The sequence below is a fragment of the Mirounga leonina genome, unplaced genomic scaffold (genome assembly GCF_011800145.1).
Source record: "Mirounga leonina isolate KUSES-001 unplaced genomic scaffold, KU_Mleo_1.0 Mir_99, whole genome shotgun sequence".
Lineage (NCBI taxonomy): Eukaryota > Metazoa > Chordata > Mammalia > Carnivora > Phocidae > Mirounga > Mirounga leonina.
The window spans coordinates 2,604,176-2,617,752 of NW_023270971.1; the positions used below are offsets into that span (position 1 = coordinate 2,604,176).

At 40.4% G+C, this 13,577-nt stretch overlaps 1 protein-coding gene and 1 long non-coding RNA gene across 2 annotated transcripts in view; one reads left to right on the forward strand and one right to left on the reverse strand.

Annotated features, from left to right (window-relative positions):
- LOC118006810 (integrin alpha-2) overlaps nucleotides 1-13,038 on the forward strand; it is a 101,826-nt gene extending 88,788 nt beyond the window's left edge. Inside the window, exons 24-30 of the mRNA XM_034999611.1 lie at nucleotides 1,493-1,595; nucleotides 3,309-3,419; nucleotides 4,361-4,465; nucleotides 6,521-6,634; nucleotides 9,618-9,707; nucleotides 12,148-12,264; nucleotides 12,756-13,038. Coding sequence (XP_034855502.1) covers nucleotides 1,493-1,595; nucleotides 3,309-3,419; nucleotides 4,361-4,465; nucleotides 6,521-6,634; nucleotides 9,618-9,707; nucleotides 12,148-12,264; nucleotides 12,756-12,836 — 721 coding nt within the window. The 3' untranslated portion in view covers nucleotides 12,837-13,038. The remainder of the gene's footprint in view (nucleotides 1-1,492; nucleotides 1,596-3,308; nucleotides 3,420-4,360; nucleotides 4,466-6,520; nucleotides 6,635-9,617; nucleotides 9,708-12,147; nucleotides 12,265-12,755) is intronic.
- On the reverse strand, nucleotides 7,446-12,152 carry LOC118006811. Its single transcript, XR_004678195.1, has 2 exons — nucleotides 11,721-12,152; nucleotides 7,446-11,470 (listed from the first exon to the last, which is right to left on the reverse strand). It is a non-coding gene; the product is annotated as an uncharacterized LOC118006811 (long non-coding RNA).
- Nucleotides 13,039-13,577: the final 539 nt, after the last annotated feature.

Consider the following 13,577-nt stretch of genomic DNA (forward strand, 5'->3'; position numbering starts at 1 on the left):
CACAAGTACTGTAAAAAAAATTTTTTTTAACTTTTTGAAAAATTCCTACCCAATCATTAAGCAGTGTAGCAACTACTTTGATAAATCTGCAATTATACTGTGCAAATATTATGGGTGGAAATCATGATAGAATTATTTTAAAAACAGGAGCCCCCTGAGCATAGCTAACTGCTTATAAATACATTGATCATCCACACTTACATAACTTAAGGAAAACTTAAGTAACAAATGGAAAAATGTCAGATCACTGTAAAATGCAAAAGCAGAATATACTAACTTAGCAACTCTTCTTAGGGGCTCAAACAAAGGTCTTCTGGAAGGTAAAGGGAATAATTCATGCAAATACAGCCAGGCTTTCTGTTTCAAAGTCTAGTAAGTATTCCCATTTTCCATGTAAGGCTGACAAATCATTGTTCCTCTCATCTACATAACCTTGACAAATGCCACATCTATTTGAGTCTCCTTGGACATATTTTCCTTTAGAGAATTTGGAAAAGTTTTAGGCATTAAAAAAAAAGACAGGAGTTCCATATAGAAGCCCAAAAACTATCTCAGAAAATGTCCAGTTCAAATTTCTTTTTGAAATAGAATCATCATCCTAGAATTATGATACACTGCCCAGGGGGAAGAAATACTGCTTTTTGGACCCCTATGCCTGCTACCGAAGCCCCCACAGTCCCAATGAGGTTAGCTTGGTTGAAATCCAGCCTTAGCCCCGGAAATGGGTGAAGAGGAGTGGGAAGGGTATCCAGTTATGTTCCAGTCTGAGCGGTCCCGTCGGGGTTCCTCTGACCTGGTGCTCCCTTCACTTGCAAAGCTTAGTTGGCAACCCCAAGCAAAGAGATCAAATCATCTGATACCTCTAAGTTTAGTCTAATGAAACCTCTAGGTCAGCCTTCATAAACGCGGTCTCTACACTAGTCATGGAAACAGACTGACGAACCTCAATTCAGACCAAAAGCATTAGAGTTGGTTTGGAACTAGAGAAGGATAGAGAGAAGGAATAACAAGGAAAATGTATGCCCTATTTTACAGGCATCCAGTACAAAATACTGCAGGAGCTAAAACTCCATACCCTATCATTGCATTTCAGCCACCCAAGTGGAAAATCCTCTGGCTTATCAATCCATTCATCCGATCAACAAGGACTAAGTGTGCACTGCATTAGCACACCAGTCAGTGTAATAGCAATCTTGAGCTCTACTAGTTCTAAAGTAACACACTTGTACTTATTTTAGAAACCTTACAACTGGTAAACATAGAACACAAAGAATCTTGCGTAAAGATCATGAAGGGATATATTTTTAAAGGAATTTGTTTTAGTCTTGGAAACATTAGCCTGTAAGTAGCTTTTGTTTTCATTAGGTTTTTAGACCTAAATATAAATGTTTACTTGTAATATAAGCTAGAAGATATTTAAATAAAGGAAGTATTAAGCTTCGAGAACAACAGCAAAACTAAAATATTTGGCTTTACAAACATCATCCAACAGATCCACCAACATAAATTTTTATGAAGTCACCTCAGATGGGAATGTTCCTTCTGTCATGCACAGTTCTGAAGATATTGGTCCAAAATTCATCTTCTCCATTAAGGTTGGTAAGCCTGCCATAAGAATACTAAATCAGGAGGAGGGGGAGGGGGGAAAAAATGAGACCAGGAAGAGAAGAAGTAAAATGTTGAAATATACCAGTGGTTCTCAAACTTGAGCATGCAATAGAATCCCCTGGGGGGAACGTTAAGGCACATGTCCTGGGCTCCATCCTCTGAGTTTCTGATTCAGTAATCTATGGTGAGCCTAAAACTGTGCATTTCTGGGGCGCCTGGGTGGCTCAGTCGTTGAGCGTCTGCCTTCGGCTCAGGTCATGATCCCAGGGTCCTGGGATCGAGCCCCACACTGGGCTCCCTGCTCAACAGGAGGCATGCTTCTCCCTCTCCCACTCCCCCCTGCTTGTGTTCCCTCTCTCGCTGTCTCTGTCAAATAAATAAAATCTTTAAAAAATAAAAAAAATTAAAATGTGCATTTCTAACAAGTTTCCAGGTGTTGCTGATGCTGCTGGTCCCGGTGCTATACTTTGAGAACCCCTAGGACTTCCAAAAAGTAAACAGCTGAGCTTTGTGCATAGCTATGTATTCTGGGTAAAAAATTGATGTATTTTGAAGGCAAATGTTTAACATTAATCAACGAAGTGTTAATATAATGGTATTACTGTGGGCAAAAGTCTCTGGAATATAATTAAAATGCCAGTTTATCCTTGGAGACCACTTCTTGAGAAGCTAACCATTTATACACAAATACCTTCAGTCAGTTTACATTAGCATTCATAAGCAATTATAATCTAAAGATTGTTACCAATTATAAGAGAAATTTGTGAAAAATTGCTATTTTATAATAAATCATAGAAAATTTGAAAAGTAAAAAGAATTTAATTCCCAGGTTAGTTATAAGATTGGTAGGATTATTATTCCTATTGTTATTTTCTTTTTAAGATTTTATTTTTGAGTAGTTTCTATACCCAATGTGGGACTCAAACTCACAACCCCAAGATCCGGAGTTGTATGCTATAATGACTGAGCCAGCCAGGTGCGCCCCATGGTTGTTATTTAAAATGTTTAATAGGGATGCCTGGGTGGCTCGTTGTTAAGTGTCTGCCTTCAGCTCAGATCATGATCCCAGGGTCCTGGGATTGAGTCCTGCATCTGGCTCCTTGCTCATCGGAGAGCCGACTTCTCCCTCTGCCTACCGCTCCCCTTGCTCGTTCTTGCGATTGCTCATGCTTGTGATTGCGCGTGCATGCGCTCTCTCTCTCTATATATATATGACAAATAAATCTTTAAAAAACTATTTAACAACCAGTAGGACATGAGCACTGGCCTATTAGAACAGATTCCCCACCAATGAGAACAAATGCTGTACCTGCACATACCCCCTAAGTTGCTATTTTTATTTTACAAATGAGGAAAACAAGCGTACAGAGGTCAAGTATCTTGCCCAAGCCACACTGCTTGTCAGGGGCAAAGTGGGACTTCAGCCCTGGTAGCCCAACTCAACAGTAAGTGTTTTTAACCAACTTCTAAGTCACAAATTACTTACCAGTTCACATTATAGATGTTGAGATTCTCCACGAACAGGTGAGACACAGAGACCCACCTGAGTTTGACTCTAAAGTAACAAGACTTACTCTCAAATGGACTCAATCTTACCACTTAATAGTTGCCCTCCATCAACACAGAGGTTATTGATCATTTTCTTTGCAACATGTGCATGATGTAGCAATAACCAGAATGTTTTCTTCCATATCATGCAGGTAACAACAGGGAGTGTTCCAGTAAGCATGGCATCTGTAATCATCCACATACCTCAGTACACCAAAGAAAAGAACCCACTGATGTACCTGACTGAGGTGCACACAGATCAGGTAAGGGCAACTGAATTGCCTATAAAAGTGTGCACTTTCATTATGGAAATACCCCCATGAGGTTAGGGTGATCATGTCTTGATATCGTACAGATGGAAATCTGAGAAGATAAATGCTATGCATCCTAAGTGCCAATTAACTAGCAGTCAGTTTCATATTAGAAGCAGGTTATTGTTATATGGAAACAGTTACAGATGGCAGAAATTATTGCTAAAGCTTGGCTTTGGCCAAGTGAAGATCTTTGTCAGCGTCCTGTTCATGGAGATGTTAGCTGACTGCCACTGTGGGAGACTAATTGGTCTACAGAGCTGCAATTGGTAGCTGGTCTTTAAGATGCCCGCCTGGACTTTGACCTGGTAGTGACCAACCCTGGCTCCTCGTTTTTATCAGCTGGGTTTCCTGCCCAGGCTCAGGCCCACCCCCAGTCAATTAAATCAGAATCTTCAGGGCAATGGCTCTAGCACCAAAGATTCCTTAGGAGCCCCCACCCCCAGGTAGTTCTAACGTGCAGCCCGGGTGGAGAAGCACTGTCGAGCCAAACCCCTTGACATGGGCTCAGCCTTTGTCTGGCACGTAGAGCTGGCTCTCCGGTAGTTACTCCTGTGGTGTGCACAGGTGACGTCAGGAAATCAAAGTCTTAAAATGGTCCACAGAGAGCCCTGAATTCCGTCAGTTACAGTCTATTATTGCAAATGGTCTTGTTACGTATCAGGCTGTAAGAACCAGTGCCCCCCCCCCCCCCCCCCAGTCACATCAGGAGGATCTGAATACTTCCAGGTTTATGTGAATGGCTACAGGAGGGGTGGCAGGGTCGGGGAGGTGAAAGAAGCCTAAAAGTCCTCCCCTGCCCCGACATGTGACCTCAGGACTTCCTAACATGTTAAAAGGAACATCAGAAATAATTTTGCTTCCTGAGACTGATTGGATGTCCTTCCTTACAGGCTGGTGACATCAGCTGTAATGCCGAAATAAATCCACTGAAAATAGGACACATGTCTCCTTCTGTGTCTTTCAAGAATGAAAATTTCCGGCACATAAAAGAATTGGTGAGGACAGGTTAATGGGGTGACTATTTCTTTGGGTGATTCACTGTTTGTTTTACCTGGAAATCAAAGCACTTCTTTTCTATCACCTCATGTTACAGAATTTTCTCATTTTGGCTTTGATGGCCCTTATGAATCAAGATTTAGAAAACATACTCTCAAATCTAGGTTATTAGGATTATTACTTATGCCGGTAATATAAAATCCATGTATCAGATTTCACGAAATCAAAAGGATTCCATGTGAAACTACTGTTTTGCATCAGGCACTTTGTAAGCATTGCAATGATTTGTGAGAGATCTGCGCATGCGCTTTGAAGGTGAAGCTCCTTACATCCCCCTTCCACATCATCACTGAGGTCTTATTTAGCTGCTAAAATGCCTCTCTGGCCACCCTTCTCAGTTTTCTAATATTTTATTATCTCCTGCTCCAGAGTGATGGGCCTTTCCTTGAGAAAGAGGCTAGTCTAGCATCTGGTATGGTGCTTGGCACATATTAAGAACTCAAATAGTAAACATTTAGCAAACAGTAACCCTAAACAGACCGTAGTTCTCCTCTAAGAACAACACTGAAATTCTGGTTTTCATTTATTGAAATTGTTTTATTTTGTGATGGGTAAGGGTGGGGGTACAGGAAAATAGAATGAAATAGTTTCTTTTTTATAGTGTAATTACAGTGTAAGTATGGCTTAAATCGAAACAGTAGTATGTAAAAATGCCCAGGAGAAACTCAGGGTATGCCAAAATATACCTCTGAGCATTGTCCTTATTTTTGTGAAAATTTTGATTTTGTAAAAATGGCAACTGCTCACTATGAACAACATAAAACACAAACAAGAAACTAAAGTCCTCTAGAAGTCAAATTGCCACTCAGTATTTAATGAACATCCACCTCTATACCTTTAAGTATTAATCCACATCTAGATAAATGTATCCTGTTACATAAATGGACCATGCTACCTTTATTTTTTTTAATTTTTTATTATGTTAATCACCATTACATCATTAGTTTTTGATGTAGTGTTCCATGATTCATTGTTTGTGCATAACACCCAGTGTTCCATGCAGAACGTGCCCTCTTTAATACCCATCACCAGGCTAACCCATCCTCCCACCCCCCTCCCCTCTAGAACCCTCGGTTTGTTTTTCAGAGTCCATCGTCTCTCATGGTTCGTCTCCCCCTCCGATTTCCCCCCCTTCATTCTTCCCCTCCTGCTATCTTTTTTTTATACCTTTCTTTTAATAGGTTAATATATCATTGACTTTTTTTTAATAGACTTCATTTTTTAGAGCAGTTTTACGTTCACAGCAAAACTGAGTGGAAGGTACAGAAATTTCCCAACTGCCTTTTGCGCCCCCACATGTGGACAGCCTCCCCCCACTCTCAAAATCCCCTTCCACATCAGACTGGTACAGCTGACGAACCTACACTGACACATCATAATCACCCCAAGTCCATAGTTTACATTACAATTTACTCTTAGATGTCGGACATTCTATGGATTTTCACAAATGTGTAATGACCTGTATCCACAATTAGAGTATCATACAGAATCATTCCACTGCCTTAAAACTCCTCTGTTCATCCTTCTCTCCTCCCTAACCCTTGGCAACCATAATTCTTTTACTGTCAACTTTTTTTTTCATCTAAGGAATGCATCTTTATCAATTATGTTTAATGACTAAATTGCACTGCATTTTGTGCATGTATGTCCAATAATCTACCTAACTAGTACATTATGGATAAACAAATTATTTCGTTTGGTGGTTGTTTTTAGTCTCAGAAATAGTAATGCAACAAACAGGTTTGACGTACTCTTCTCCGCCCATTTCTGATTATCATCCATACAGATGGGAAATTGCTGGGCCAAAGGGCATGCATTTTCTACCTTTCGAGCCTAGTGCCACAACCTCCTGAAAGAAGGGTTAGAAGGTTCAGGAGACTGCCTGTCTTCCTAGATCCTTCCCAGCACTGGGTTTTATCTATCTTTGTAAAATTTGAGCATTTACTTTTTTAAGCCCATGCTCTTTCCTTTCACCATTGACTCCAACCTGAAAGAACTGCAGAGCTGCTTCATGTGGTAACGTTACCTGCTGGATGAAAGACCTTCAGGTCAAAGGAGAGTACTTCCTTAATGTATCAACCAGAATTTGGAACGGGACTTTTGCAGCCGTAAGTATAAGCTTTATTTGTTGGGCTTATCAATAGCAAGGATGCATAGGTTTCATTGTCAATAAAGTCATACCCTTCAACAAAAGTAGCATTCTGACTAATATCAGCAATGCCCAGATGACTCACAGCAATTTTACCCTGGAAGGCAATTGGCTTCTGATCCCTTTCCAAAGTTTGCCCAACCTGGTTATGCCTCAGAATCACCTGGGGTGCTTGTAAATCATCAGCTTCATAGATTCCATGCCACCCTACTACATCAGAACTCTCTGGGATGTCAAGATCCTCTGTGCTGTCCTGGGAACAATGGGCCACCTGGTTTGTCTTCGTCCTCATGCCCTTGATTTTTCTGCCTTCCTAGTCACTTTAACATGCCCAAATCAAAGTGCACGTCTCTGTCTCCTTCCTTGAGCTCCCAGCTAATTGACTGATCTCAGCCCACCATGTAGATGAATCCTGCCATGGAGCCACTCTGCTCTCGTTTTACCCTTTCTCTGGTGAAAGCCCAGTATACATACACTATTTTTTTTTTTAAAGTCCTTCCCAGCTCATGAAAAGTTTGGAGAATATGTCAAAACAGTGTCAGTGATTTTTCCATTTGGCAGGTGTGACTCTGCCGTAGTCATATCTGCTTTTAGCTGAGATTTCGGTAGCCAGAATCTCAGTCTGGCATGAAAAATAGGATAGACAGGGCTCCTTAAAGCTGACTACGTAAGTAGCTAGCTATTCATTTTATCGACACTGGCTCTGATTGAGGCAGCAAAATAAAAATTAGTCTGAAACCTCCAGGGGTCCTTGTGGCTCTTGTGGTTTGTTTTTTTTTTTTTAAACGAATAATGAATCCTCAAGGTGCTTACCAACCACACTCCATTCCCTATTTTCAACCATTCCATGATCTCCCCATTTTCCCTGCTATGGAGTTTTAAGATTAGAGGACTAAGTTCCCTCCGAACTTGTCCCTGGAACCAAAATATGAACAATATTCTTGGATAAAGACATAATAGAGGAACAGTGAGAGGGAGGGGAACAGAGAAGTGGGAGAGTGTAGGAGTGAGGAACTGGGTTTTCCTCTTACTTGCTTTTATTTTGTTGTTGGTTACATTTGCTTTCAAGCCTTTCAGACCCCTCTAAATCCTAGAAGATGGGAAGCATGCGGTGAGTTAGACCACCGTCCCAGCTGATGCAGTTTGGTGCCAGATTTCACCAATTGGTTCTTGTCTCCTTGGATTTGAGGAACAAATGTTTTCCTTAGCAACCTTTGCCAACTGGGAAGGAAAACTGTTGCAAATCAAAATGCAATCATGCTGGCTCTGTAAAAAGCCATTTGGGTTTTCTTGAGTTTCTTTAAAACTACATTATTTTAACTGTAAGACTTTTAAAAGTACCTTCCCAAACGTTGTCAGGAGCAGCAGTCTCATTTCTGGGAGCAAATTTCTGAAGTATATTTATGCTTTTTCAGTGGTTATGGATGAGCTGAAAAACCCCTATGAGAGTTAGTGTCTGTCGAGTCCCACACATCTTCCTCCTCCACTGAAAAGGTCAAATGTTTATTCCCACCTTGTTTTCAGCTATTTCAACAGTCAAATGGATGCTCTCGGGCCACCTAGGAGATCCAGTCTGAAATACAAATCTCATTTCCTGTACTAGAGTCCATTAGCATAGTGCCTTTCACCCTTTTCCTGATGCACTGCAAGTAAACATTTCCCTAATTTCGTCACAAAGTGACTGCTCAGGCCTCTGCATCAGTGGCATGGTCGGCTGTGGTTTGGAAGGCGGAGCCCTGTGAGCGCTAGCAGGTGTGTTATTCACTCTCCCAGGTACGCGTGGTGCAACGACCCCGGTTAACAGGATGTCGTGTGCACGGCTGTGCCAAGGGGCAGGCTTGGGAGGGCAGATGGATCAGTGTTGAGAAGAAATTTTTTTTAGTCTACAGGGACTATGGAACAGCATCATTTAATTGCTATTTTTCTTTTTAAAAGAGACCATTACCAATACTGTGAATGTTTCCCCAATAATGTGTGCTTAAGACATGAGGGATCAGGCCTAACTTCTGATGCAATCTTCCATCTTGAGAAAATTAAAACTAATCAGACTGAGCCGGGGGAAAGGAAATAAATTGCTCACTTTTTGGATATGCATTCTTTTTCTGGCTCCCAGATATAATTTAGCAAATCACCTCATGATGTATGTTGAAACATGTGCCTTGGTAACCAGAAAAACTGAATCCTAGTAGCCAGAGCATAGGAAGGCAGTTCTAAATCTGGGCACCGTATGCTATTTCAAAGTAAGCATCAGTCCCAACATTTGCGTTACAGAAAAAACAAAATACACGTCACTAATGTATCCACTGAAAAATCATTTTTCTCTAAGTAGGTCCAGGAATACGTGTAAAGTTATTTCATATTACATGGTTACTAGTAACAGCATAAAATGTGTCCTTCCTATATGCCTGCCCCAAATCCAGTATTTTATATAAATACTTAGAAATTAGAAACCTGAAATTATTACTCATTATGTAGCTCGACAAAAGGTTCAGGGTGTCTGCTGCTGACATGCATGGTCAAGTTTAAGTGTACTTTTACTGTTTTTATTCGATTTTCCATTCCATTATTTGACTTATTCAGGTAAATATATGAAACCTCAAGCTTGCAATTTTCCCTCATGATGAAAACTTTACATAACGTTTTTAAAAATCTGAACCATGATCCTTCCCAATTAAAAACTGCTGATGCCTGAACTTCGCCCCCACTCCCAAGATTTGGTTTAATTTGCTATTATGGCCCAGGTATCCACACATTTTCAGTTCCCCAGCTGCTTCCCATGTGCGGTCCTACATGTATCACCAATTTAGGAACACAAAGATTCTTGGGGCTTCATAGGAGCCCTTTGCTCTTGTCATTTTCCACAAGGAAACAAATAATAAACATGCCAAAGTTGTGTGTGTGAACTTCTGCTAGGATAAAACCTATTTATTCTTATGTTCCAGTCAACTTTCCAGACCGTACAGCTGACCGCATCTGCAGAAATCAACACCTATGACCCTCAGATATATGTGATCGAAGAAAACACAGTCACGGTGAGCACATCCTGTCACCCCAGCGGGCGCTAGTCTCTGATAGGCCTTCCTTTCTGAAAACTTAAGAATAGTGGTTCTTCTCACCTACACATCTGTACAAGTTTCTTAGTGAAACTCTAAAAACCTGAGGTTTATTACGTTAGGCTTATTGGCAAAGTTGTTTGCTACTTTACTCTAAAAAGTTCAGTGGTATACTTGCCCTCCACACTCCCCCACGGCCCCCAACCCATGTTGGCGAAGCTGGATCAGAAGGGACAGTCCACTTCGAGGCACAACAAAAGGGGCTCCTGCTGTCTGTGGCTCCCTAATCCAGGCCTCAAGCCACTCTTCCTTTCTCCTTGCTTTCACAGCACAGTCTACATCTCAGGCTATGACATTCAAGTCAGGCTTATTTGAATCATATATTTTATTTTATTGTTTAAAGAGAAGTGCTTAAGTAGGCTTAAGGCATTTATTAGAGGGTTTTGGGTTGGGTTTTTTTTAGTATTCCTTATAGCTAGATACCGGCACTGTGTGAAGTGTCCATTCATTAGTTCTTATACTCTAGAAAACTATGAATGTTCCCCTTGATTTGGAAGAGAAAAAAAAAAAAACTCTTGCAAAGAAATGTACTTTCAGAGAAAACAAAGGCTCACTGTTCCAAGGGCTGGCACAGGACAACTTTCCTTTGCAGTGAACCTCTGGTTCGAATAGGCCATATTTAGATATAGCGGGACTTCCAAGCTCAGCTAATCTGCTGGCTGAGCATTTTCCTCCCAATGCTTTTGTTAACAATTGGAAGCCCCAGCTTAAGACTCTGTCCCAAGACCAGCCTGGCAGCTGGCCTCAGTCCACTGTTGTAGCCATTAAAAAGCCAATGGCCCTGTGAACTCTGGACCTCTGTCAATCCTTGAGAGTAGGGCTCACAGCACTGGTGGCCCACTCTGGTCCCAGGAGAAAGGATTCCAAGAAAGGATGCTGTTCGGCCCTGGGCTTACGACCCTCAGCAAAGGCCCACACCCTCTCTTCAGAGGCTGGGATGTGGAAAATCAGAAATGGAGCCAAAGGAAATGTGGACTTCAAATTCAAAGTATTACGAACTTAGCAGTACTATAGGTATTTTAGCAGTTCATTTTTAAAAAATGTAGTGTTCAGACTCTCTGAACATCTGCCGAGGTCTTTTTTTCAGAAAGCAATATTTCAATTGTCAATACGTTTATCTAACAATTTTAATGAATGCTTTAGATTTTTTCTTGATTTTCTCTTGTCAATACTGATAAATAACAAAGGCCAACTATTCCTTGTCCATGAAAATACATTTTTAATCCAAATAATCTGGATAATTTTTTGAATAATATTTGGAATCCAGATAATAAACTGGCATATCCCTTTAGGTAGATGAGCGATTCTTAAATTTATTTGAATCCCAGTCCATTTAAAAATCTGATACAAAAATTTTTATACTCATGGATCCCTTTGGATCCATGGACCCGACTGGGAAATTCTGGAATGGAGAGTAAAGGTTTGACTGCCATTAAGTTAGTTACTTTATTCCTAAATTGTAAAACCTTATTTTAGCTCTTGAAAATATAAATGAAAAGAAATATAATTACCAAAAGGCAAGACAAAGTTCAGCCCAACTCATAAATTCTGTGACGGCTCATCTGCCACTGTAATGTAGTGTTAAATCAATCAATAAATTGGGTTTTGTCGACTTGTTTTTCCCAAAATGCAGCTCTTAATATTCTTAATACACTTTGTGGAGGAAATGGCAGTGATTCTTTCTGCAATTAAAAAAATATACATAAAAAATATATATACACACATATATGTATGTATGATACTGTTTTATCATTACAACTCTTAGGGCAACCATTCTATTACAAAGTCACAAAGATTCCCAGGAAGTAGACATAAAGAATCACAAATAGCCTCAAGGACAGTTTATCACGGAAAAGGTCAACCTGAGCCGTTACTTCCACTTTTTAACAATCCACATCAAATAACTTGAGTGAGTTAAGTGAAAGCAATTACCTAGGATCCTAGTACAAAGCTGCTGTTACTTAATCACAAGGGATCTGGGGTTGTTAATTTGTTTGGTTTTCGACTCCCCTCTCCAAGTCTGGACTCCAAATGCTGTCACTTGACGATGGAACTGTGCCAGAAACCGAAGTTCCTATTTCATAAATAAAGCATCTGAGGTTGTCCGAGGTGACGTATCTACTAAATACAGACACAATTAAGAACAGAGGAAACTAGAAAACTTGTATTCCTTGCCTGTACTTTGCAGGAGCATTTTCTTTAGAAATTATACTGCACAACATTTAGCTAGGAATGAGATCATGAGTGAGTCACGTCACCTTTCTGGACCACCATTTATAAAATTAGAGAATTTGACGAGACCATCTCACTTTCTCTGGGTGCTACAATTAACTCAATTGTTGCATGTGTACATTTACAGATTCCCATCACGATAATGAAACCCCATGAGAAAGCTGAAGTTCCAACTGGAGTTATAGTAGGAAGTGTAATTGCTGGAATCCTTTTGCTATTAGCTCTGGTTGCAGTTTTATGGAAGGTAAGAAAATTTTTCATATTTAAAAACATGGGGCTCCTAAAGACATCTGTCTTGAATTTCCTTATCAAACAGTAGCCTTAAGTTTTATATAGTACCTCCTCCATCGTAAGAGAAAAGGAAATGCAAATTTATTTGCAAATTCTCACTTATGTCCTTGAAAACAATCAGTAAGGATTTTAGATCCTTGGTCTTGGTCCCTATATTTTTTTTTTTCAGCCTGCCTTCCATCCAGACCCCTGAATGTTTTGTTCAGCTGCAAATAAGCAGACCATGGAAAATTTAAATTTAACTTGATGCAATTGAGAATTGAGTTCAACTCCCTGAGTACTATTTCCTCACTGAAAAGCTGACACCAGGTCACAGTGTGCACACCACCCCCTCCAGAGCCCCGAGAGTCCCAGAGGTGCTCTAGTGGGCGGCCAGGGCGGGGGCAAAGATGCCATGACAAAATAGCCCATGGGTGGTCAACTGTTTACACCCGCATCTTACAGCTCGGCTTCTTCAAAAGAAAATATGAAAAAATGTCCAAAAATGCAGATGAGATTGACGAGACCACGGAACTCAGCAGCTGAGCGCCCCCCCAGTCTCCGGGCAGCATGCAGCCTGGGTCTGCAATTTGCATGAATGGATTTTTTTTTTTTTTAAATCTGTGTTTTATGTGTAATAGGTAAACTAGCCTGATATTTTACAAAAACTGCAGGTCAGTTTGGAAAGAAGAAATTGGGGCGGGGGGGTGGCTAGGAGTATAAAGGGTAAAAGACTTATTTTATATGGGAGGAAAAGTGGTATCTTTCCATTGGCTGGTCCAGAGTTTACATTATAATGTGCATTGTGTCAGAAAAATGAAATGCTTACAAACATGAGAAGTCTTAAAGAAAAATACAACCTTTCTCAGATTGGAGGGGGAACCCCAATCATTGAAAATGATTGTTTTTAAACAGTAACAACAAAAGTGGAAGGACTTCACATAGACACAGAATTAGCTTGGCTATTGATGTTGATGGGGAGAAAACAACACAGGTTTTCAACTTATGCTGCTCATCCAAAGCTGCCACAGAAGTTAAAGTGATAATTTTCTTAATAAAGTAGGGTAAAATTTGCTGTTGTCAGCCTGCAGCTGCCTTCTCAGTCCCTTGTTTGCTAGGATGTACTTATCAAAACACGCCTGGATACCTGGTAGGAGCCCAGAGTATGCTTTCTGGAGAAAAAAACTTCCATTTAAGGGTGGAGAGGGGGTAGTAATTTAGAGGCCAAAGCACAAAACTTTGTTTAAAATCCATAATATCACAACGTTTATGGTAAAATCCTATCTG